Source organism: Epinephelus moara, chromosome 13 (assembly GCF_006386435.1).
Source record: "Epinephelus moara isolate mb chromosome 13, YSFRI_EMoa_1.0, whole genome shotgun sequence".
Lineage (NCBI taxonomy): Eukaryota > Metazoa > Chordata > Actinopteri > Perciformes > Serranidae > Epinephelus > Epinephelus moara.
In genome coordinates, this window is record NC_065518.1 from 11,248,533 (window position 1) to 11,271,567 (window position 23,035).

Consider the following 23,035-nt stretch of genomic DNA (forward strand, 5'->3'; position numbering starts at 1 on the left):
TGACACACAGAAAGGGAGAAAAGTGAGAGAAGGGGGCGAAGAAAGTGAAGGAAAAGAGAGATTTTTCTTTCCCACATACGCTCGCTGTCACGTTGTGAAGTCCTCCAGGGGAGTGTGCAGACATCCAAAGCTGCCAAACACACACAAACACACGCTTGCTCTCACACAGAGACTCGGTCTAAATGCGTACTCCTACAGGTGCTGAGGGAGGCAGGTGAAAACCAGGTGGAAAGGAAACCTAAACTGAGACAGACATTTGGAGGAAAAGCAGCCGGGGTGCGATGGAGCAGCAGGAGTTCAAGTTGGATGACGGCAGAAAGCACAGGTAAGTCTGTCACACACACACACAGACACACTCTGTCACCTCGTCTGATTGCCGTTCAGGAATTGGTGTGATATGGAGCGGTAGATATGAGAACAAGAGGCTCAGGGGGAATGTGACACGCAGCACGAGTGCAGTCATACTTTCAGTTTTCATAAGTGAAGAGTTTCCTCGAGAGAAAGCTCCCATCTGCCGCTGACAGAAACAGAACAGCCAGTTGTTACTATAACAGGAACGACTAAGAAGACATATTAGCATTTTTTACACTGAGGTTTAGCCGCCTGTACAAAGTGTGTGTGTGTGTGTGTGCACAATCCCTCCACACCTGCGCGCACTCTCACTCAATATGACTTATGGATTATAGATGTTACAGTTGCAGTGTTTTACTGTCGCATCAGTTATCTGGTAATGCTCATTGATTTGTCCCGTGAGCTGCACGCAGACGCTCTCATTTCTCTCCGTTAGTGACAGAAGCTTTCTGCTCCAGTTTACATATATCATGTTGCAGCATCATGTTTCTTTCATTCACAGTAGCGTAGACTGGCGGTTTCTAACATGGGGTTCGAGGGCCCACAGAGGCTCACAAGGGAAATGCGTTGGCCAGTGAAAGTAAAAGTAAAAGCCGACCTCTGATTCTTTTTCGTTTGGTGTTTCGCTTCGCTGTATTTGCGTTATCTTTCTCTCTGTGTCTCTTGGATGCGTGCTGCTTACCGTCTGGCACCTGGTCGCTACCTTTTTGTAAATGATTACCGACTCCACGGTGGTTCCAGAAAGAGGAGCAGCTTCAGTAGTGTGGAATAAACTGTGGCGTCCTGAATGTTTTATGAACAGTCCCAGACTTCTCAGATTCTTTTAGTGACTTAAAGAGGGAACTCATTCAGCGGCTCCTCTGGCAGCAGCACAGCGTCTCCCTCTCCTCTCTCGCTGTGCGCACACAGGAGACATTATCGTGATATCGCCCACCCCTAGTTTACAGTAAGATGTAAGTGGACCAGCGGTTCCCAACACGTGCTCCCAAGATAAAACTAAAGGGTCTCAAGATGATTCAAGATAATAGACGACAAAAAACACATGTATTTTGCACAACATAATATTTTTTATGTCAAACTTTTGTCTAGTATTTGTGTTTTTGTGAAGTACTGGCCACTTTTGCCTCTTCTGGCTTCTGAAATACGTTCACAGGCTGCAAACTGTTTCAGATCAAATATAATATTTACATCCTCCTTGGATGGTCCCATTTCCCGAGTTGGGAAGTCGTTCTTCCGACTTTATGTCATACAAAGACGATCACTCTCCATGGACAGTTGCAACCTGATACCATATTCAAAATGACATGCAATATGTGAAGTATTAAAAACTGTGTTGCCATCAACCGAGCATTCACTTTCATCCGCCATGTTTCTGCGTTTATTACGTCAACTCCTGTACCAACATTTTTGCAGGCTTTCTGAGTTGTTGCTCCGACTTCAGGGGGTGTTCACATAAATTTTCCGAGTTGGGAAATCACCACATGAATGTAGGAACAGTCACACAAACCATTAGACCAGTGGTTCCCAACATGGGGCTCACTTTTCCCCCCTCAAGTGTCAGAACATGCTTCAGATGAAACTAATTGAAAAACACGGAGCTGTTCACAACCCATATACACACTAATTAGAGGTTGAATGAGGCTGTGATTTGTGTTCAAGGCTCACAATCTAAAAAAAGGTGGGAACTCTCGACACAGACAATTTGTGTGTAAACGTGTGAACGACTGCACACTTGCATCACTTCATGTATGTTTCAGTCAGCCTGCAGGATTGGGATTGGGTGTCACCGACAGTTCGATTGCTTTACGTTTGATTGGCAGCGGGCCAAGCCGATGTAGCAGCGCCCTGTCCCGTCAACGTCACTCATCTCGACTGATACGTCCGGCCTGCAACGATTTCCTGTAAAGCTGTCAGGTCTTTATGTGCGGGAGAAGGACCCCACAGAGAGACGGGGTTGCGACGTTAGCAGTTAAAACCCCCTAATTATGATGAATGTATGTGGCAGACGTTATGTGGTACGTTTCATAATAAGCTCTGGGTTTATTCATATTGAGGGTTTAATTTCTATGTGGAAGCTTTATTAGCTGCGTGTGTGTGTGTTGGGGCATGTGTGCATACATGGACCTGTGAGAGCTGCACTCACCATTTAACTTGTCCTCCACAATCCATCAGTGTGGAGCAGAGGCGGAGGGATGAAATGAGGGAACGAAGGGAGGAGCGTTTGAGCTGGTTGACGTTGACAGAGTGTCTCTGTGGTGTGTTTACTGTCACATATACATAACTGTTAATGTAAGTGTCTTTATGATGACTTCAGGGAAAGAGTGATGGAAGTGCTTTATTAAGTGGAGTCACATTAATCCAAAGTGTACTGGCATGTATTGACGTTCCAACCAATTAATTACATTTTTGTATCCGCATGTCGACCAGCACGAGACAATGTAGTGTTGTCTAAGGGAACGTACCCATTTCACACATCCATTACTCATCCGTGTGTTAATGGAAGAATGTTGAAAAAGCAAACTCACCATTAGGAAGTTCTAGCCTGATAATGAGACTGAAAAGGCATTTAATTTTCCCTTCATTTTTAGGCAGTGATTCAGAGGAAGTGCTGCAGGAATGAGTCCTAGAACCCGGAAATGAGTTAGCATTTTTGCATTTCCGGTTCCCTCGTCTCTAACTCAGTGGGTTTTTTCAAATGTATGTTTAGTTCAATGCCTGAAACACAAGGTTAAGAGACTTACACATTTTGTTCTATGACATAAAATATCTCAGTAAATACCCCACTTGTAAATTTTGAAGCAGAACATGTCTTAAAAAGATGGTTGCTAGCAAGTGGCTAACTAAGGGTTCTTTCAGACCTAGAGTTGTCTTGCTTTGGTCTGAATCAGGGACTAATTTTGTTACACAGTTGCATTATTGCCTAGAGTTGGTTCGTGTTCTCATGGCAGCATTTACAAGCGGACCAGATCAAATGCCTTGCTCAAGAAAGCTGCTCTTGATTGGTCAGAATTTCCATGTGGGGAAAATTCAGGAAGTAAAGCAAACGTTGAAGAAGAGTACACTTGGAAGATAAATGTGACACTTTCTAATGTCACAATGGAGGGACAACTACGCAGGTTGATTTTAGTGCTGCTCATCGTGGACTATATTGCTGTCATTGTTCATTTTAGTCAAACCATACAGTTTGAAAACGAGGCGCGGCTCCAACTAGAAAACAATGTTTTGATGCATTGGATGTGCTGAATGTGCATATTAAGGCAGTACAGGAGGAGGTGCACATTAATAATCCTCCAGGACTGTAACATGCTCATGTTTAACCCAAACAATGTGTCATGTGACTGCAGTTGGTTCACATCCAGGTCGGAACACGAACCGCACCAGAGTTCGTTCGTAACTTTACTGAGACCACCTCTTCAAGAAGGTCTCGGTCCGGTTGTTTTAGTGCGCACCTGAGTATGATTGTTGTGTTCACACCTGCCCAAACAAACCGCATTTAGGCAAATGAACTTCAGTTTGATTGAACCGAACCAAACAGGGCAGGTATGAAAGCACCTTAAGACCACAGAACACCAACACGCTGAACACGACTTTACAGCCTAGTTGTGGTGGCCATGTTAAGTCATGCGACCGTGGTGTGGTTTATGTATAGGGTTTATTAACTACTTCTGGCAATTGCATTGAGGCTTAAAAAATAAAGCAGTGTTCACTTGTTAAGATTGTTGTGCTGAAAAAAAAACCGAAACTCTTATTTGCTACAGAGCTATTTTATGCAATAATCGAAAATCCTAAAATTTTGTTGAGGGAACCAGGGCGATGCTAACTTCAGTGTTGGCCTACAAAGAAACATCATCCCTGTAGCACTGTATTAGCTATGTATCAGGAGAGGTATGTATCGCATTATATGGGTTAATAAAAAAGGATCACACACAAATGAGAATGCAAAAATAGTCAACTTATCACTGCTTCTGAAAGCAGCCGCCCTTGCTGTCGATTTAACGCCTTTTTCCTATGGCCATGTCCGCTACCTAGCAGGAAATATCAACTATAGGTAACTGTTCATTGGCTTTTCATAAAAACACATTAATTCTGCCTGCGCAGTTCCTACATGATACATGCCTACAGACTGTACGATTGTCCTACCATTGTGTGTTCAACGAAAAAAAAAGCAGAATGAACTTGCTTGCTTCCTTGTGTGGCAGGCCACCTATAGTATATTTTGAAAGACAAACCGTGGGCTGTTAAAAAATGGTCCGAGGGCCACGATTGGCCCCTGGCTGGACTTTGGACATTATGAGAAAAAAAAGACAATATCAGGCTAGTTTCTCACTGTTGCCAGATCCAATCCAAAAAACGCTTCGTTCTACCCTCACTTGTGAACAAGACCTCGAGATACTTGAACACCCTCTCTTGAGGCAGTAACTCTCCCCCAACTCCATCAATGCCAGGCTGAATCAAAAGTAACAATATTTCTGACCAAATACCCTCTCTGATGCGACAAAGTAGCTCAGTCCATAGGGACTTGGGTTGGGAACCGGAGGGTCGCCCGTTCAAATCCCCGTCCGGACCAAAATATGTATTGTGAACTGGTAGCTGGAGAGGTGCTAGTTCACCTCCTGGGCACTGCCGAGGTGCCCCTGAGCAAGGCACCGAACCCCCCAACCGCTCTGAGCGCCTGTCATGGGCAGCCCCCTCACTCTGACATCTCTCCACTTAGTGCATGTATAGGTCCAGTTTGTGCATGTGTGTGTTCGGACCTGTGTGTAATTGACAAACAGAGTGAAAAATTGAATTTCCCCTCGGGGATTAATAAAGTATATTAAATTAAATTAAATTAAATTTTTAATCATCAATAATGTGGACATGATGACTAACTGGGTTCAAATAGAAAAGTCTGGTAAGTTGATACATTTCCATCACTTTGCTGTAATGCAGCCTTTAAAACAGGTGGGAAAAATACACCATTTATGCCATATCACAATACAGGGATATCCAAAATCTATGACGATATCTCACTCACCTTTTTGCTCTCATTTTGGTCTCAACCACCTCCCGAGGGACGTGTCTGGCTCTTTAGCTGCTTGATACTTTAGTGTAATTTGTAATGCACAACATGTTCAGAGTATTTCTACACTAGTACTGCTGCTTTTACTTAATTAAAAGATCTGATTCCTTCTTACACCAGCAAGTATAGTCTCCAGTTATGGGAGCTGACCACGGTGAACTCAGTCGAACTCAACTACAGTCGAGCATTAATTAGGAATTTTTCAGTCTCAGGTAGAACGGCAACATGAGGAAATGAAATTGTTGCTGCAGAATAAGTTTTCACACTGGGATGTCTCGGACTGATCTCAAGTCTGCATAAATGAGGCTCTGGAGAATCCTGATGTTTCACGCAGCTGTCAGAGCGCCGCGCCTGCAGTAGGTTGATGAGAGGAAGGCCGTCTACTACATTAATACGAGCCCACCAATTCAAGCTCCCTAATTAATGCAATCAAATCAGCTTCCAAGGTGCTGTGTAAAAAAACACGGTTCAAGGCGTGTTGATAATTCTCTGGTGTTAATGCTCATCCCATCAACTAGATCCTTTCTGCTCATTTCCTCCTCGCCCCCCGGGGACTCAGTACAGGGACTCCATCATATCCCAGCTAAGTAGTTAAATGACTGAATCTTCCCTGCTGTATATTGTGTGTCCCAGGAGCTCGCATCAGCTGAACATGTGCTCCAACAATCCTTTCACGCACACTGGTCATTACAGTGGACAGCTGTTTTCTTGCGTATGCATGGACTTTGAAGCTGTAGTTGTACATCAGTCCCCACAGTGGACACTAGTGCCTCATCCCTTATGCTGCCACCCACTGGCCAGCTGCTGTAAGTGCAACACAAACTTCTTAAAGCCAAGATGGCCAAAGAACAGCTGGGAATGCTGAGCAGATTAGGATTGTCTTTCATAGTGGGAGACCCTTCACGGAAATATGGTAATGTCAAGTGACAACTGAGTAATAGAAGTGTTGAAATTTACAAATATAGATTTTTATATTGGGAGAAAATTACAAGTAATTGTGCATCGCTGGCTATATTTGAATTATTACAATTAAAACTATTACTGTGACTTTGTTATTAAAAGAACCTCAATGTTTTGGCTGTCAGTCAGTTTTTTTTATTACAGTGTAACTGGCAGTTTTTGTAAAGAAAAAAACCCACTTCTGTTATTTGCACGTCACGTCACACACTGAGCGAGCCGCCTGTTAATGACGCTGTGGGCTAATGGGCATGTAGCTACTTCCATGTTTCAGATGATACGTCATGTTTGTAGTCGACCAATGAAGATGAGTTTACATATCACCTTGGGTTCGTCCTTCACCTTCTCAAAATGATCCCACACTTTGGATTTCCTGCCCGACATGTTATTAACTAGCCTGTGGAATAACCGCAGGTACCAGCCCTGGAAATTAGGGGCCGTACACATGCTGCATCTCTAACCGCCTGGAAGATGCGAAGTCGGGCGCTGTTTATGATATGTGTGTAGGCCTATCGTCTGTGGGACAGACGTAAAGCTCTGGGTAGCCCTGCACTAACATGATCAACTTTTCTGTATTTATCAGACTGAATATTTACAGAAGAAGGGAAAGATATCTGTCGGCTGTGATTTGTAACCTGACTCCTGTCTGACTGCTGAGCGTGGCCTCTTCCTGTGTCTGTCCTTTCAAACTAAATTCCCACATGGTCCAGTCAGGATTTGATTTATTTTGACGAGGTGCAGCTCGTAATAGAGTTTTCCGGGTTTTTTTTTTTTCCTTTCTCCCGAGTAACATGCAACACCTTTAAAGGAACACTTCACCTACAAAATGATTACTTGTATATGAATCACTCACCCCCTTTTACGCTGAATTTGTGAGGAAAAGTTCATTTTTCTTGCATGCCTCCACGGTGAACGAAGAATCCAAAAACTGACATAATTCTCGATGAATTGGAGTGAATGGGGGCCGTGTTTAACAACAGTAAAACTGTATAAAAATGTCTGTTTACAAACTCTTACACAACTTGTGTAGTATAATCTAAGTCTCATTCATCCAGTTGTATGCTCAGTCCATGGGCAAGCATGTGCGTCAAAAGCATGTGCATGTAGACGTATTTTTAATGGTAAGGTTTGAGTGAAAATGCATGTGTTTGGGAAGTACTGAACATACGACTTGATAAATGAGACTTGGATCATACTGTCTGAGTTGTGCCAGAGTTTATTAACAGATGCTTTGTTGTAGTTTTGCTGTTGTTAAACGTGGACCCCATTTACTTCAATTCATCAATAATTTTCTCACTTTTGGGATTTTTCGATAACAGTGGAGCCATGTGAGAAAATTGCTGTCTTCTTAATTATTTCAACATAACACAGGGTGAGTAACTGATATACAGATGATCATTTTTGGGTGTAGTATTCCTTTAAAAGCTGTTAAAATCAGCCTGTAACCACTGTTAGGGCTCTGAGAGGGCCCAGTGATGGAGGATCAGAGCTGCAGGTGGATGATGAAAGTTGACTGTAGCTGTACACGCCCGATGTTACAGGTTTTGTTTTGTTTGTCATGCCTGCCTCTCACTTATTTGCCAGTACTGTCACACGGCAATCCTGTTGTTCTTTTCTCCCATCTTGTCTTCCAGAATTCATTACAGCAGCTGGATAGTTAGTTTTCATTAACAGCACGTTGGAGGATGAATTTGGGTGTGTGCAGTCATATCGATGCTGACGCAGGTAGAGTCTTACGTGGGTCCCAGTGAAACAGAGTTTATCCCACATGGCAGAGCTGCACTCCATCTGGAAATCTCTATAATAATAGAAAACCTGTGCATGCACCACCACGCGCTCTCACTCAGTGTGCACACGTGAATATAATTTTGCAAAGTAAGTGCACAAACAGGATTTAAGGATTACACATTTTTTGATAATAGTGAGTCTGACGTTTGGCTGTGTGTCTCTCTCTGGCTGCCAGTCAGTCGTCTTTTTCCAAATATTTAATTTTTTAAATTCAGTTAAACAGATAAGGAGATAATCATTCCATAATTGTTGTGTGTAATTGAAATTCCGATGCAGCACATAGTAGTCCGTCCCTTGTGATCCCATCCTCTCTGTGTAGCAATCAGGCTCTGTTGTATTGCTGCTAATCTGGAGCAGACACACCCACTCTGTCAACATCCCAACCACCACCCCCACCACACACACACACACACACACACACACACACACACACACACTGCTAATCTGAGGCCCCATTATGATGCCTTTTTCCAGAGATTACAACGTTAAATGAACACTTTGACCTTCTCTGCAGTCATGTGATCCGCCCAGTCAGGACTCGTCTGTCCTCTCTATCACTGTTACTATCTGTTGCAATCATTCTCCTGTGACAATTACCTTTTCTGGCCACCACGCTAGGGGTGTGCCCTATCATCCTGCTCATGATAATACCGGTATATTATTTTATATCATAAGAAAAAATCAATATCGTGATACTCTATAATTTGACTTGTTGACATATTGACGTCATACTGTTACCCACGGCAACAGATTCTGCGATGGTTCCAGAAAGAGGAGCAGCTTCAGTAGTGTGGAATAAACTGTGGTGTCCTGAATGTTTTATGAACAGCCCCAGACTTCTCAGACTCTTTTAGTGACTTACTGCTCAGAGGGACCTCATTCAGCGGCTCCTCTGGCAGCAGCACAGCGTCTCTCCCTCTCCTCTCTCGCCATGCGCACACAGTAATCGTTACGCTTGTGGCTTGACAAAAACTCCATATATGTGAATGTGTGATAGTTGTGGTATCATAACAGCCTGTCACAGGTTTCAGCGTGATGATTAAAGGAGAAATGGCAGAGCATAAAGGTCCAGGTGGAAAAAACAACTCAGTCATTTTCATTTAGGATTTTACCAAAAGAAGGAAATCACCTGTTGATTTATATATATAGATCCCAGGGGACATTTTTTGTATTTGGGAGCTGTTTAAATGTGTAATTTGTGGTAGATTTTATTTAGTTGAGCTATTAATATTGTATACAGAATCTGAATCTCACTCTGAGTCACTGTTGTTGTTCACAAACTAAAGAAATGAGAGATCATTTTAGTTTAGTTTTTACTGAATATTTGAAGGTAAACTAAAACTGTATCAATTATTTTGTTGCAATTCTGCTTTCTTAAAGCTTTCTTTCAAGAAAATCGTTATCACAAAAATACCCTGAAATATCGTGATATGGGATGTTGGTGGCTTGGTGGTTACGGTGGGCGCCCCATATGCAGGGCTGTTGCCGCAGCGGCCCGGGTTCGACTCTGGCCCGTGGCCCTTTGCTGCATGTCTTTCCCTCTCTCTCTCCCCCTTTCACACTCACCTGTCCTATCGATTAAAGGCAAAAACGGCCCAAAAAAATCTTTAAAAAGAAAAAGAAATATCGTGATATTATTTTAGGGCCATACCGTCCACCCCTAATGGATGCGCTTCATAAAGTAACCCAGTGTTTCCCGTACATTGATTGATTTTATCTTATCTATCTCTCTATATCAGACTACAATGAAGACATGAATTAGTTAGCTAGCACCCTGACGTCTCCCCACCTCGCTTCTCACCTCTGGGCACTTCCTTAGAGGAGAGTGCAGTTCTGTAGTGACTCAAATTCAGCCAGTGCAAACCTCCTCAGTGCCTGGTGTCACAGTGTCTAACCTGTGTAACGGCAGCAACAGAAAGTTTGCTGATCCGGTGAGGAGTTTGGGCTCTCCGGTTCTCTGGAGCTGGAGTTTGCGCTGACTGGATTATGCCGCCGATGTGGTCTGTAGTGGCGGGGAGTGAGGCGTAGGACACACATTCGAGGCTCTAGTTAACGTTAGCTACATAAACATGAATTTGAAGCTGCAGCTATGAATCTTTGGCTTAGGTTAGCAGAAGGTTAAACTATTAGCAACATTTTCTCTCCATCTCTGAGATGCTTCGTTGATATTCACATTTTATTGCGTTTATTGTCAGACTCATTTTTAGACCATCTTTTTGAAAAGTACGCTTCCTTTTCTGAGTTGCTTCGCCAATGCTGGAATATCAGCGTTCTCTGCAGGATTCTCCACCACTGAATCAGGCTTTCACTGAAGGAACGTGCACGTGCATCCGTAGAAAAACCAATATTATTAACACCCTCCCTCTGAAATGACCCGTGATTGGCCAGTGTCTCCCATCATGGATTTCCTGAAGCCTTAAAACAGAGCCAAGAGAGGTGCAGAAGTCTAGTGCTTCTCATTTCACTTGAATTACAACATGCTTTTTTTTACAACATGAGTTTATTATGATCTTTTTTCTCCCAGTGACACCAAATTGAAACTGTCTTCTTTATATTTTGAGTTATATAATCACTTCTTAAATGCTACTTTTGCTTTGTAATTTTTTTTTACAAATCAACCGTACTTGAAACTCATTGCTTTTCCCACATTAGTCCTTTGCTTAGTACCGTGTATAAATGCAGGGAGCTTGAATTCTTAAGAAGCAGAACTCAATAAAGATTTTGCAAACTGTTCCCTGCTTCCTCTGCTTGTTGAAAAATAAGCAGTAATTTACAGAATGATTCGAATCAACAAATTAAACTTCATCAAGGGTTTGTGGTGGTGCAGCAGTGAAGAGTGTGATTTTTACACCCACACACTTTCCTGCATAAACCACTGAATTATTCAAGAAACCTAGACGTAAATTTTTATTTACCAATATCCAAGAATCTTCACATAACCTTTATTTTTAGATACTTTTCCTGCAGATAGCAGAGACACTGTGTAATTACTTTTTGTATTTGCAGCTCTCTTCTAAATCTACCTCCGAATATAAATATATTCTGAATCCACAGACTTTAATATTGTTAAATAAAGACATCTCGCAACCCTCAGGATATCAAGATGTCTCTGTCTACAATATTAATCTCTGTCTGTTTCTCCCAGGTTGTAAAATTAGCTATATGCACAGCGGTTGGTAAATAAAAGAATGGGTTGAGGTTTTATTTACCTTGTTTTTCCACTCTATCTGTACATAAAGGTTGATATCTACAGTACTGTTTGTCTTTGATTTCACAGATTATTCAAAATACATTCGGATGCTGTCTGTCTGATGTCTGCCACTAAGAATCTGATCACTTTTGAGTTTTGCTGCGTGGGGGGGTTGTTTGTTTTTAATCTCCACCTAGCACAAGTGGGTGGCGGCTTAACAGCTGCTCTGTGCTCACATCAAGACATAATGATTCATTGGAGACCAATAAAGTGATCTCAGTGAGTTAAAACGAGCAAAGGGAAAAAGAGTAAAACTGCCTTCTGCAGTGTGTAAAATCTGCATAAACTCCCAGGGGAATCTACATAAATTATATTTTTTGATTTTGAGCTGAGGTTTTATGGGTGCCCTCCAATAAAACCATGTATATGTGGACTTGATACGACTGGCCAGATGTGATAAATATTACTATATGCAGATGACACTGCTCGGTATATTTCTATTACATTATTCAGCATAACAAAAGAACAAGTGCAATATTATTTACTTTTGGAAGCCTAAATTTCTTTTAAAAAACCTTCCACATAACTTACATGCTTAACAAAAACACAGATCTGTGAGGTAATCCATAATAAAGGCAGCTCCATGTCCATCTTTCCAGCCATAACCCTTTATTGACTAAAGGTTAATCTATCAGCAGCATCTAATAACGGGAATAGATTGTGTTTCAAAGGTTCAAACTAGATATTTATTTCTGAGGGCACCTAAAGCCCAGGAGCTTGAAACCTTATTAAGATGAATGATTGATATGCCCGGAGCATGAACAGTGAGGGGAGGTGGGACGCATTTAACCCAGTGGTGCTTTGAAAGGAGCTTTGAATCAAAGCTTGGAGGTGTTGTTAATTATGAGGATGTCTCTGATGGCCACAAATGAGACCGACACTTTATAAAAAACTCAATCAAATATGCCGGTGTATGTGGAGATCTTTATTTGCTATAAGAAAGCCCAGCTGCCTTCATCAAAGCTTCAAAGGTATTGATTCAGTAAGGTAAGATCTTCAAACAGCGATCATTTCATTGAAGTGATTTGCTCAATTTGCAAATTTTGATGGTATATGTGTTGCTGGGAGTCGTCTTTAATTAACAGCTAAAATTAGGTGTTGATAATGGCAGTGACCCATTTCAAAACAGTTACTGAGGCATTTAAACATTTTTGGATACTGAGAGCATCTTTAGCTTCTATACTATGACGTATGCCTGAACCATTACATGCATGTGGGGTATTCCACAACATTTATTTTAAGTTTTGTTATGAACTTGCATATTCAGATTAATAATACAAAAACTAATATACACCCCAAAATGATAATTTGTGTATCAATTACTCACTCTGTATTACGTATTTAAAACGCTTCGTCTCGATCACTGGCCATGAAGTGACAGCCGTGGGTAATGCCGGGTTCACACTACACGATATCGGCCCAATTAGCCCAGCACGCATCGTACGGTAAGAGTCTCTGTCCATGGGGTATTTAAAAATAGGGTGTTTGCGCATTTAGTCCTTCTCAGGCAAGCTCAGGGGTTTAGTGTTGCCTGAGCCCGCAGGAGTGAGGATTAATATATATGCCGTTCACATAACCCAGTCAAAATGAATATATATAAACGCTTAAAGATCAGACACATTAATAAAAATTGTATGTCATATAAAAACTAAAGTGATGGTCAAAGTTGTCACAGTGAAATTTAAGGTGTGCAGATTGATTCACGTCGTCACCTCATGCATTGAGTAACATTACAAGTTAATGTTCCACCTTAAAAGTTGCCGGCAGTCGGCCCAGTGAATTAAGTTACTTTTTCCTTTCATTCTATAGTTACAGTTTACTAATAAAACTCTCCACAGTATGAACAGTGGTCACATGAGCCTCAAAACCAGCCACAACTCAGCCCTGAGCAGAGTGACCGTCCTCTACTGACCAATCAGACTGCAGTGTTCACAGCTCCACCTTTTAGTACCAGATCTGTGTGCTAGGTACCCCAACAGAGGGGGGACCAAACATGGGGACGGTACAGAATGTTTCCATTGGTACCATCCACAACTTTTCACAGTGGAAACAGAAAAAAAGCGTACTGAACTAAACTGTACTGCTCAGTGGAAACGGGCCTTATTTCACTGTGTGTGTAGCCCAATGACATCACCACACGTGGAGAGGGGCTGGCTGAAGTAATGTAATGTAATGTAATCCCAGTGATGAGGGTCGAGGTCCTGTGTGACATTTTTGGCATCCTGCTTGCTATCTGTGTGTGTGTGTGTGTGTGTGTGTGCGGAATCAGAGATGTGTAGAGATGGAGAGAGGTGATTACAGTCATGACACTGGGGGTTGGATTATGGAGGATTACATGCACGCATACTTGCATATACTGTCACACACACACAGACAGAGTTTTCGTCGTGACACAAGAGTCTAAATGCAGGGCTAATACTGTCATACAAAAGGGTCAGAGAGAGAGAGAAGGACGAGCTGAGGGAAATAAGGGCTGAATGTGTACAGACGGATTATGATGAATTATGTCAAAAACATCATAAAAGTAAAGCAGCTTGTATGTTTGACTGTTGCTCTCTTTCCTTTCGTTCCCCCGTCTCCTCTCGCCCTCTCCCCACCCCTCCTTTCCAGGCAGTAGGCTGCCAACATGGCCATTCCCATGGGACATCCTCCTCCCTCTCCTTGGCCTCCTCTCTTCCTCCTCCTCCTCTTCCTCCTCCTCCTCATCTCCTCCCCGCTCCCCGTGCAGGCCCGGCCGCTCCTCCTCCACCCGTCCATCAACGTGGCGGTGGTGTTCAGCGGCTCCAGCTACCAGAATGAGGTCAGAGGTCGTCTCAGCGGGGAAAACTTTGTCGACCTGCCCGTGGTGGTCAGCCCGGTGACCGTGCTGGTCAACGACACCAACCCCCGCGACCTGCTGACACGCCTCTGCGACACCATGGCAACGGAGAAGCTTCACGGCGTGGTGTTCGAGGATGATGTGGGCTCTGGTGCCGACGCTCAGGTAAAAAAAAAAAAATGATTTATGCATTTTTGGGTTTTCTGATAAAACATCCTCTCCAGAGTCACGGTGTTCAGTCACCCACATCCGTGTTTCTGAAAGCTGCACAAGGCAACATTTTTATGTAAAAAAGCACCTGTCCTGTCGGCTTAAATCACAAGGTGGGCTGCAAAAGAGAAGCGCTAATTGAGATGCCAAGCATGTACATCTATTCTCAAATTGAATTATGCTGTTGGTGTTTCTGATAGTAAAGGGAGAAGAAGTGACATCAAATCATAAAAGCAAAATGTAAATAGTCCTGTAAAGAGTACTCACACTAGGAGAATGTAAGATAAATTTTACTTAACTGGAAAATGACTTGTGTAAAAACGTTAAACTCACTCTTCAAGTGCACTTAATTCATTTTATTTTTAGCACACAAGACTGCAGAGTTACAATAACGAGAGAAGATGTAAATTATCTCCTGAATTACCTTAGCTTTAAGGACATCTTTTCTGTGATACCTTAAAAGTTGAGACTGAGAGTGAAAATTTGAAATTTAAAGTGACATCAAATGAGATTTTGTGAAATGATTGAAAGCTCCAGAAAACTTGTAAGTGGAATGAGCTTTCAGGCTTGAGTGGCATTTTGGCACCACTCCGGTTGTTTCACCATGGCGATCAGTCAAGTTTCAGTATTTAATGGGACTAACCTGATCAGAGGTAGCGCTCTACTATCACTGGTGCAAGCATTTGAACTAAACACTGAATCTGTCTGTTCTGTCTTCAGGTGGCAGAAGTAGCACAGATCCTGGACTTCCTCTCCACTCAGACAGCTCTACCAATTGTGGGCATCAGCGGCGGCTCTGCAGTTGTCATACCGTACAAGGTACAGTCAAAATAATTATCCGATCACTTCAGCGTTGGCCCATCAACACCCCGGAGCTTGAACTGAAGCTTGAGTATTCTGCCTTCCTGCTGTGCCACAGTGATGACGCACTAGGAAAATAAACTTTTTGTCCCAGAGGTGTTGACATAACACTTGACACAACAGTGTGATTAGCAATTTAGGAAGCAGGAGAAACACATTCTAGTAATAAGATGAACAACAACCTGTGATGTAAACCCTGTCAGCAGCAGCAGCAGCAGCAGCACCCGCTCACAGCCTCCTGTCTTAGTCAGAGCACTTCTACACCGTCACTCAGCTTAAAACAACTTAAGTAGGTCAGAGCGGTGAAACCTACTTTGGCAAGCAACTCACTGCATGCAAATATTTGGATATGAGCAATACAGATGGGTGAATTATCAGCGATGACTGCAGCCATCGACCCTCATCAGATCCTCTAATCCCTGCCTGGGAAAAGTCTGAGTTGTGGGAAAGGAAACTTTACGAGGGGAGACAAGTGCTACGGGCGATCTGCGCCTCAATCAATCACCCTAGCGCACTTGAAGAGCAGCAGGTTTTTCCTGCTATGATTTAGCATGTATCTCGTTGATGAATGGAGATGGAGGGCGGTGAGCTGCGTACTTAGATTGTACAGAGGAGATTGATGACACCAGACGGATTCTTAATCTATACTTGCTCTCTACTTTTGAGTTGCAAAATGCCTTCATCCCTTCTTCCTCTTACGCTCCGTGCTTTCCGCCCCGTCTTCCCTTCCTCCCTTTAATTGCTTAACTGCCATCATCAACACCTTGTATTTATAGAGCCAACTCTCACACATAGAAACACACATGCAAATGAACATCCTCACATATTAGAGCACGACACACATGCAGCCAAACAGATGCATTCCTACATCCATCCACCGCAGGAAGCAACCAGAATCAATTGAACAGTGTAGCTTATGTGACTGTGCGTGTTGGATTCCACCTCCAGGCAACATTTTGTAAACCATAGCATGTTGTATTTATCAGCTTCCTGTTAATCAAAAGGTATCTGCAGATGTCACGTCATAGATGGGTATTAAACAGGAGGAGTTGTAGCTGCAGGAGGGTGATTGATTTGCTGTATTTTGATGGCAGAGCGGGAAAGGCAGAGTGAGACAGAGAGAGGAGAAAGATGCTTCGATGAAGCTTGGCTGACAGCTGCCTGAAGGCAGTGTTTTACTGCCTCACAGATAAGTCTCACTTTCATGAATAAAAAAGGCATTCGTCTTTTCCCGCTTCCTTTCCTTTTTCCATTTTTGTCTTCCTACTCTCTGTCCACTTCTCACCTTGTCTTATATTTCCCTTTGGTCTCTCCATCCCTCCAGTTTCACCATCGTTCCCTCCATCACCTTTACTCCTTGACACATTTCAATCCCGTTTTTTTTCTTGGCTCTGTTGTGTGCCGGCTGAATCCATTAAGGCTGTGGCTAGAAGCAAGAGGCCTGTTCTCCTCTCTGCTCTCTCTGAGCTCCAGGACCCCATTAAACTGTTAATTAGACCCTTCAGGAGGCTGAGGCCCCCCACAGCTCTCATCATTCACCCCCCCAAAAAAATCCAAACCATTCACTCGTCTTTTCTGTCTATTTTTCTGTTTTGCTGCCTCGCATAACCTCCCTCTTCCCCCTACCTGTCGCTGCTTCACCTCAAATTGGCGAGGAGGTGTTCGTATTTACCCGAGATGCGCTTTTGATCGGCGCTGTGTAAAGTGTCTCTGAGCCTCCAGAATATTTAGGGCAGAGTTTGTCACCTATCAACAACGTCTGGTTGGTAATTTGCGGAGCCGATCGCGGCGGGTTCAGTCTGGGTTATTTAACCTCCCTGCTCGACGGCGACAAAAGACAAACTCACAGATGGGACGTTATCTCTCATACTGAGCGACCGTTTGTCTGACGAGCCCAAAGTGTTGAGTGACAGTTCTCTATATAGCACAAAGAGTAAAGCACTCTCCTCTGAGGCCCGCCTGTCGAAGGCCTCATTCAGCCCTCCTCACACTCCCCCTCGGTCTCTTTCTCCCTCTTATATACTCCTTTGTTGTCAGTAAGGAGGGGGGGAAAAAGCTTGTCAGAGGTGTCTGGCACAATGGGACAGGTGGATTGGACGGAGAAAGACATATGTGTGAGTGCGTGATTCTCTTAGGGGATAAAAGGGCTCAATAGTGCTTGATTATCAATAGCCTGATGATCATGAATATCTTTGATGGCGGGTTTAAAAAGAAGCAGCACCCGCCCGAGCCGCCTATTTATGGTTCCTGTCTCAGTGATCTCTCTATGGCAAACAACAAGGAAGGAGGGAATGAGACAAAGATGAAAAGATTGAAGGGAGGAGAGGAAGTGTGTCTTTTGTCAGACGGCACACACACACATCAAGCGAAGGCGAGGAGGAGGAAATGAGAGAGCGCGAGGAACGGCTGAGAAAAGGCATAAAGACTGTTCAATAGGGCCTGCGAGGGAAAAGAGAAAAAATACTGCAACGGTTCTCTCTGAGGAGTTGGAAATCAGAGGTTGAGAGTGTTTTTTCTTTGTGTGTGTGTGTGTGTGTGTGTGTGTGTGTGTGTGTTCTTGGCTGGCTGCCTGGCCGAAAAGCTAAGTGACCAAAAGTATATAGACAACCAAACATTACACCTGTAAGTGATAGTTAAACATGTCATTCCAAAACCAAAGGCATTTATCTACTGCTGTGACAGCCCCCTCTCTTCTGGGAGGCCTTTTAGCAAGATGCTGGAACCTGCTGCGGGAATTTGCTCCTGCTCAAACACAAGAGCATCAGAGAGGTCGGGCGCTGATGTTGGGTGATGAGACCTGGCTCCAGTTCATCTGAAACGTGTTGCGGTGTTAAGGTCAGGACTCTGTTCTCCTGACTGTTGCCACAGAGTTGGAAGTACACTACTGTCTGATCTTTGTGTTCTGTTGCAAGAAAACATTCCTTGATGTGAGTCTAAAGAGCAAAGGTAAAAGTGCAGTAAAGTATGTGGACAGAGGTGTCTACTTAGGCAGTAAGACGGACAATGGCTCGTTACATTTGTACGCCATTATGTAGCCGAAACGTTGAAAACTTTGTTTCAACAACACTGTGGTTAAAGGGGAACACCACCTAAATTAAGAATTCCAAAATGTTATTTCCATGGTTTAGGAAAGTTCAATCAGTATTTGTGAAGGTGACCTACTGTCTCTCAAAGCTGGAAAACAAAAGATAAGTCTCAAACTTGTGATGTCGTATGGTTTAAAGACTGAGCTGCCTCATAGACAATGAATGGGATCCTGATTTTGTGAACCCACAGAATTGTTTTTCTTTTTTTTATACCCAAATGAGCTTTAATCTATTGTAGTGTTCTTAGGTCTGAAACGGAAGTGTACCCATATACGCAGAACATTCCCCTGGGTGCTCTTAGCGTCATCTAGAACATCTTTCACCATTTGCTGGTGGTGTCCAAAATCCCTCACAAGTCACTACATAGTCCACTCTATTGTGAGTTTGCCATTTTGTAGGGCTGTCCGAATGTACACCAATCAGCCAAAACATTAAAACCACTGCCAGGTGAAGTAAATAACATTGATCATTTCATTACAATGCAATGTTCTGCTGGGACACCTTTGGTCCTAGCATTCATGTAGATGCCCCTTAACGCACTCCACCCACCTAAACATTGTTATAGACCAAGTACCCCCACTCATTGCAACAGTACCCCTGATGGAAGTAGCCCCCCAGTGAGGCAATGCACCATGCCACACCACAAAAACTGCTCAGGAATGGTCCAAGGAACGTGACAAAGAGCTCAAGACATCGACCTAGCTTTCAAATTCCCCAGATCCCAATCTGATTGAGCTTCTGTGGGACAAATCGGTGCCCCGGAGGTCCTTTCTCCGGGCCTCGACAAGTCAGAGCAAAGTCTGATCTATGATTGGGCCTCTGACCTGTCGAGGCATGGAGACAAGACCTCTGGCGGTGTCCTATGTTGTCTGGCACCAAGGCGTTGTTGACGGATCCTTTGGGTCCTGTGGGTTGTGAAGTAAGGTGCCGGTATGCCCAATCGATGTTCGATCAAATTAGGATCTGGGGATTTTTGAGGCCAGGTTGACACCTTGAGTTTAGTCACGTCTGCCGAGCCATTCCTGAGCAGCAGCACTGTCCTGCCTGGGGGGCGCACTTCCATCAGGGAGTGCAGTTGCCAATAGGGGAGTGTAGCGTGTCAAGTGGCATCTACATGAATGTCAGGACCTACGGTTCCTCAGAAGAACATTGCACTGATCAATGTTACTCACTTCACCCGTCAGTGGTTTTAATGTTTTGGCTGATCGGTGTATAGTGGGAATTCTTAGATCCTACATAGTGGACTGAAAGTGTCCCAGAATGCACCGTGTAAAGTAGTGTACAACTGATGGTCACTTGCCAAGCAATATATCTCATAATGCATTACTGATCAGACCCAAACTTTTAATGAAGACTCAGAGAGCATTTTTGAGAGAGCCAATCAGCGCCTATTTTTAATCAGGAAGCTGAAGAGCTTCGGTGTTAGTCAGCACATACTTGAGATAGCATACAGAGGCCTGGTTGAAAGCATTTATCTTTTAAAATCACAGCATGATACAGCAACTTGAGTGCAAAGAGCAAAAACAAGCTCTCTAAGATTGTCAACATTGCAGGGAAGATGATTGGCAAGACACAGAAACAACTCAGCAGTATATCTGACAGTGTTGTACACAGGAAGGCCAAACATATAATTTCAGATGCCTCACATCCTTTACACTCAGAGTTTGAGCTGCTCCCATCTGGGTGTCGATTTAGGGTCCGAAGAACCAGTCAGAATATAGTATATAAGAAGTCCTTTATTCCCTATGCCATACAGGCAGTAAACACAGAATGACTGCATCAGGGAACATGGCTGTTTTATGAGATGCGTTCTCTTTTACTATTTATATAATGTATTGCTCCTACCTGCCTGTCATATGTTTGACGTGTCTGAGAGAAGCCAAAGAAGCTGTGTGATTATAGACCCTTATACTGTTAGTAAACAGTATGACGTTTTTGGTGGGCGGGGCTTAGCTGGAGGTAAAACAGTTCTCCACAGACATTAGCCACAAAGGAGGACGACACTTGAACGGTTTCCTCCAGTTTGTTTTGCTAACGAAGCTAACGTTAGCTAATGCGCTAAAAAGTTAGCGTTCCAGAGAAATCCAATATTCCTCTTAGTACCTCCCCAGTTTCTGATGAGGTGGACCTGATAACCCTTAATACACATAACGTTATTCATCCCTACAACAGGAAATACTTTTTTCCTAACGTGATATGAAGTGTGCGCTGCACATGTGAGCATTTTTGATGATGGCCTCCCTCTTACAGCATTTATCCATAGCTGTCTTTGTTTTTTGTTGACGGGCAGTGGCGGCTGGTATGTGATAAAATTTAAGTTTTGAGCCATGACTCCCTCTATTCTGGCTCCCAATAACACAACAAGACCACATTTTAAGACTCCTATGTAGCCTACAGCCCTGTGGTGGAAAGGCGTGTTTTACCTCCAGCTAACAAACTCATGTCATTGTGACATGAGATGATGTCGGCCCTAATAGAGTCTACATAGTATCTATATAGTATTTAACGATGGCTTTGAACGCGCGTATTGTCTGTGTAGACTGATACGTCCTTTTCCGTAGTTTCATCAGCCCCATTGTTGTTAACTAAAACTATTAAAAACACATCACTGAGCCACACTGTTGCAGTTAGCGAGAGGTTTCTTCATTACAATGAAAATGGGCACTGCAGATTATTCAGTCAATCCCACCAACACCGTCCTGCAGCTGTAAATACTCACTAGAGCACTAAGTATGTATTTAATCCACTGCTAAAAATAGTCCCCAACAAATGCACTACTTACTCCTGTTTGAGTAACATTTTCTAAAAACTACAGCGCCCATCTGTTTTGGGGAATTATTTTGTCTTAAAAAAGAAAACAACAAAACAAAAGCATTTATTTGTGACCCATTTCAAAGAGTTACGTCTTCAGTGTGTAGAGCGCAGCTGCAAACAAGCTCTGAAAGTGGGAGAGCATTGGCCATGAATATCTGGACCAAATTTCATTGCAACAGTTGTTGAGATATTTCAGTCTAGACTAGGGATGTCAGTTTCAGTTAATTTTGCTTTTGATAACCTGTCCCCCATTAATCGGTTAGCAAATAGAAGAGGCCTTTTGTTTTGTTCCAGCACTCCACTGACTCAGTGAGCTTTAGTGCTGCACTTCTATGCTCCGTCCATTTAGAGGTGGTGAAATTTTAATATTTTTGTGATGTAAACGTCTTGCCTTTTATTTTATGTTGGCTTTGTTGACCGTTAGCTGTGTTAAGAAGCAGAAACATAGTGCCCACTCCCCACCCTCAGGTTAGCTAACATTAGCCTTGGCAGCTCTGCACTGCGCACTACAGAGGTTGGGTGGGAGCTAGCTAGCGATGTTGTTCGTCCAGAAATTTCGACTGGTAATGCCGTCCCAGTGGCAGGACAAGTTTGCTGCAGAAACATGTTGGTCACCCTCCAGCCTACTATCAGATAGCCCTGGTGAGTAATTAGCTTCATTTTGAGCCATAAAATGCCTTTATCTTTGTTAACTATGTTAGCACAGTTAGCATGGGTAGTGGTGCTAACTGTACTAACATAGTTAACAATTGTCTAACACACTGGGTTGACCTGGGGATGACTTGAGGATGGACACAATGTTTCTACAGCAACACAGTTTGGACGGAATGGCTAACTAGTGGTAATCGCCACATAAGCAGTGCCGTTAGCTAACGTTAGCTCCCGACACATCTAGATTGTGCGCAGAGCTGTGAAGTGAAGAGCAGCAAAATTAACCTAATGGCTGACATTCCTTGTCTAGACCAAATTTGAGGACCAACCATCTATAGAAAATATTCATTTATTCATTCATTCATTTTCCGTAACTACTTACCCTGTTGGGGGTCGCAAGGGGGGCTGGAGCCTATCCCAGCTGACATTGGGCGAGAGGCGGGGTACACCCTGGACAGGTCACCAGACTATCACAGGGCTGAGACATAGAGACAGACAACCATTCACACTCACATTCACACCTACGGACAATTTAGAGTCACCAATTAACCTGCATGTCTTTGGACTCTGGGAGGAAGCTGGAGTACCTGGAGAAAACACAGCGACACAGGGAGAACATGCAAACTCCACACAGAAGGGCTTCTTCTTGTTGTGAGGCGACAGTGCTAACCACTGCATCACTGTGCCGCCATCATTCATGCAGCCATCACATGCAGGTAGCAGCCCAAATTGTACTTGGAATAAAATACCTCACACCTGTTAGTGCCAGTGCTATGGAGCTAAAACCTTCACTCTGATGGAAGCCAGTTTAACTCATTGTCTTAAGGCAGCTAGGAGTCCAATAAAATAATCTGTGCAGCTCTGACTGGATACAAGTGGTGAAGATCATTCAGACAGGCACCGGTGACTTTGTGATGTAACATGAAATCCTTTAAAATCACACTGGACTTTCTCAAAAAGAGTTAACACCAACCTTTAAATATGGAGTTTATAAAAAGGTGTTGTTTTGTGGGTAAATGATTTTCTCAGGACAAATAAAAGAACATAATTGCCTTTGTAAAACCAGTTTACTCTTTAGTACCTGTTATATAATGAGGGTGTAGTAAAGCAGTTTTGTTACGGCTGCTGTGAAACATTTTCGGGAGCGAACCAATTAAGCAATGCAGATGACAACTTGTATCTCTTAT

At 43.3% G+C, this 23,035-nt stretch overlaps 1 protein-coding gene across 1 annotated transcript in view; it reads left to right on the plus strand.

Moving 5' to 3' along the window:
- The first annotated feature begins 215 nt into the window (after positions 1-215).
- The window catches only part of LOC126399812 (glutamate receptor ionotropic, NMDA 2C-like), an 89,597-nt gene continuing 66,777 nt past the window's right edge, over positions 216-23,035 (plus strand). Inside the window, exons 1-3 of the mRNA XM_050060088.1 lie at positions 216-325; positions 14,019-14,391; positions 15,157-15,255. Of these exons, the coding sequence (XP_049916045.1) occupies positions 14,035-14,391; positions 15,157-15,255 (456 nt within the window). The 5' untranslated portion in view covers positions 216-325; positions 14,019-14,034. The remainder of the gene's footprint in view (positions 326-14,018; positions 14,392-15,156; positions 15,256-23,035) is intronic.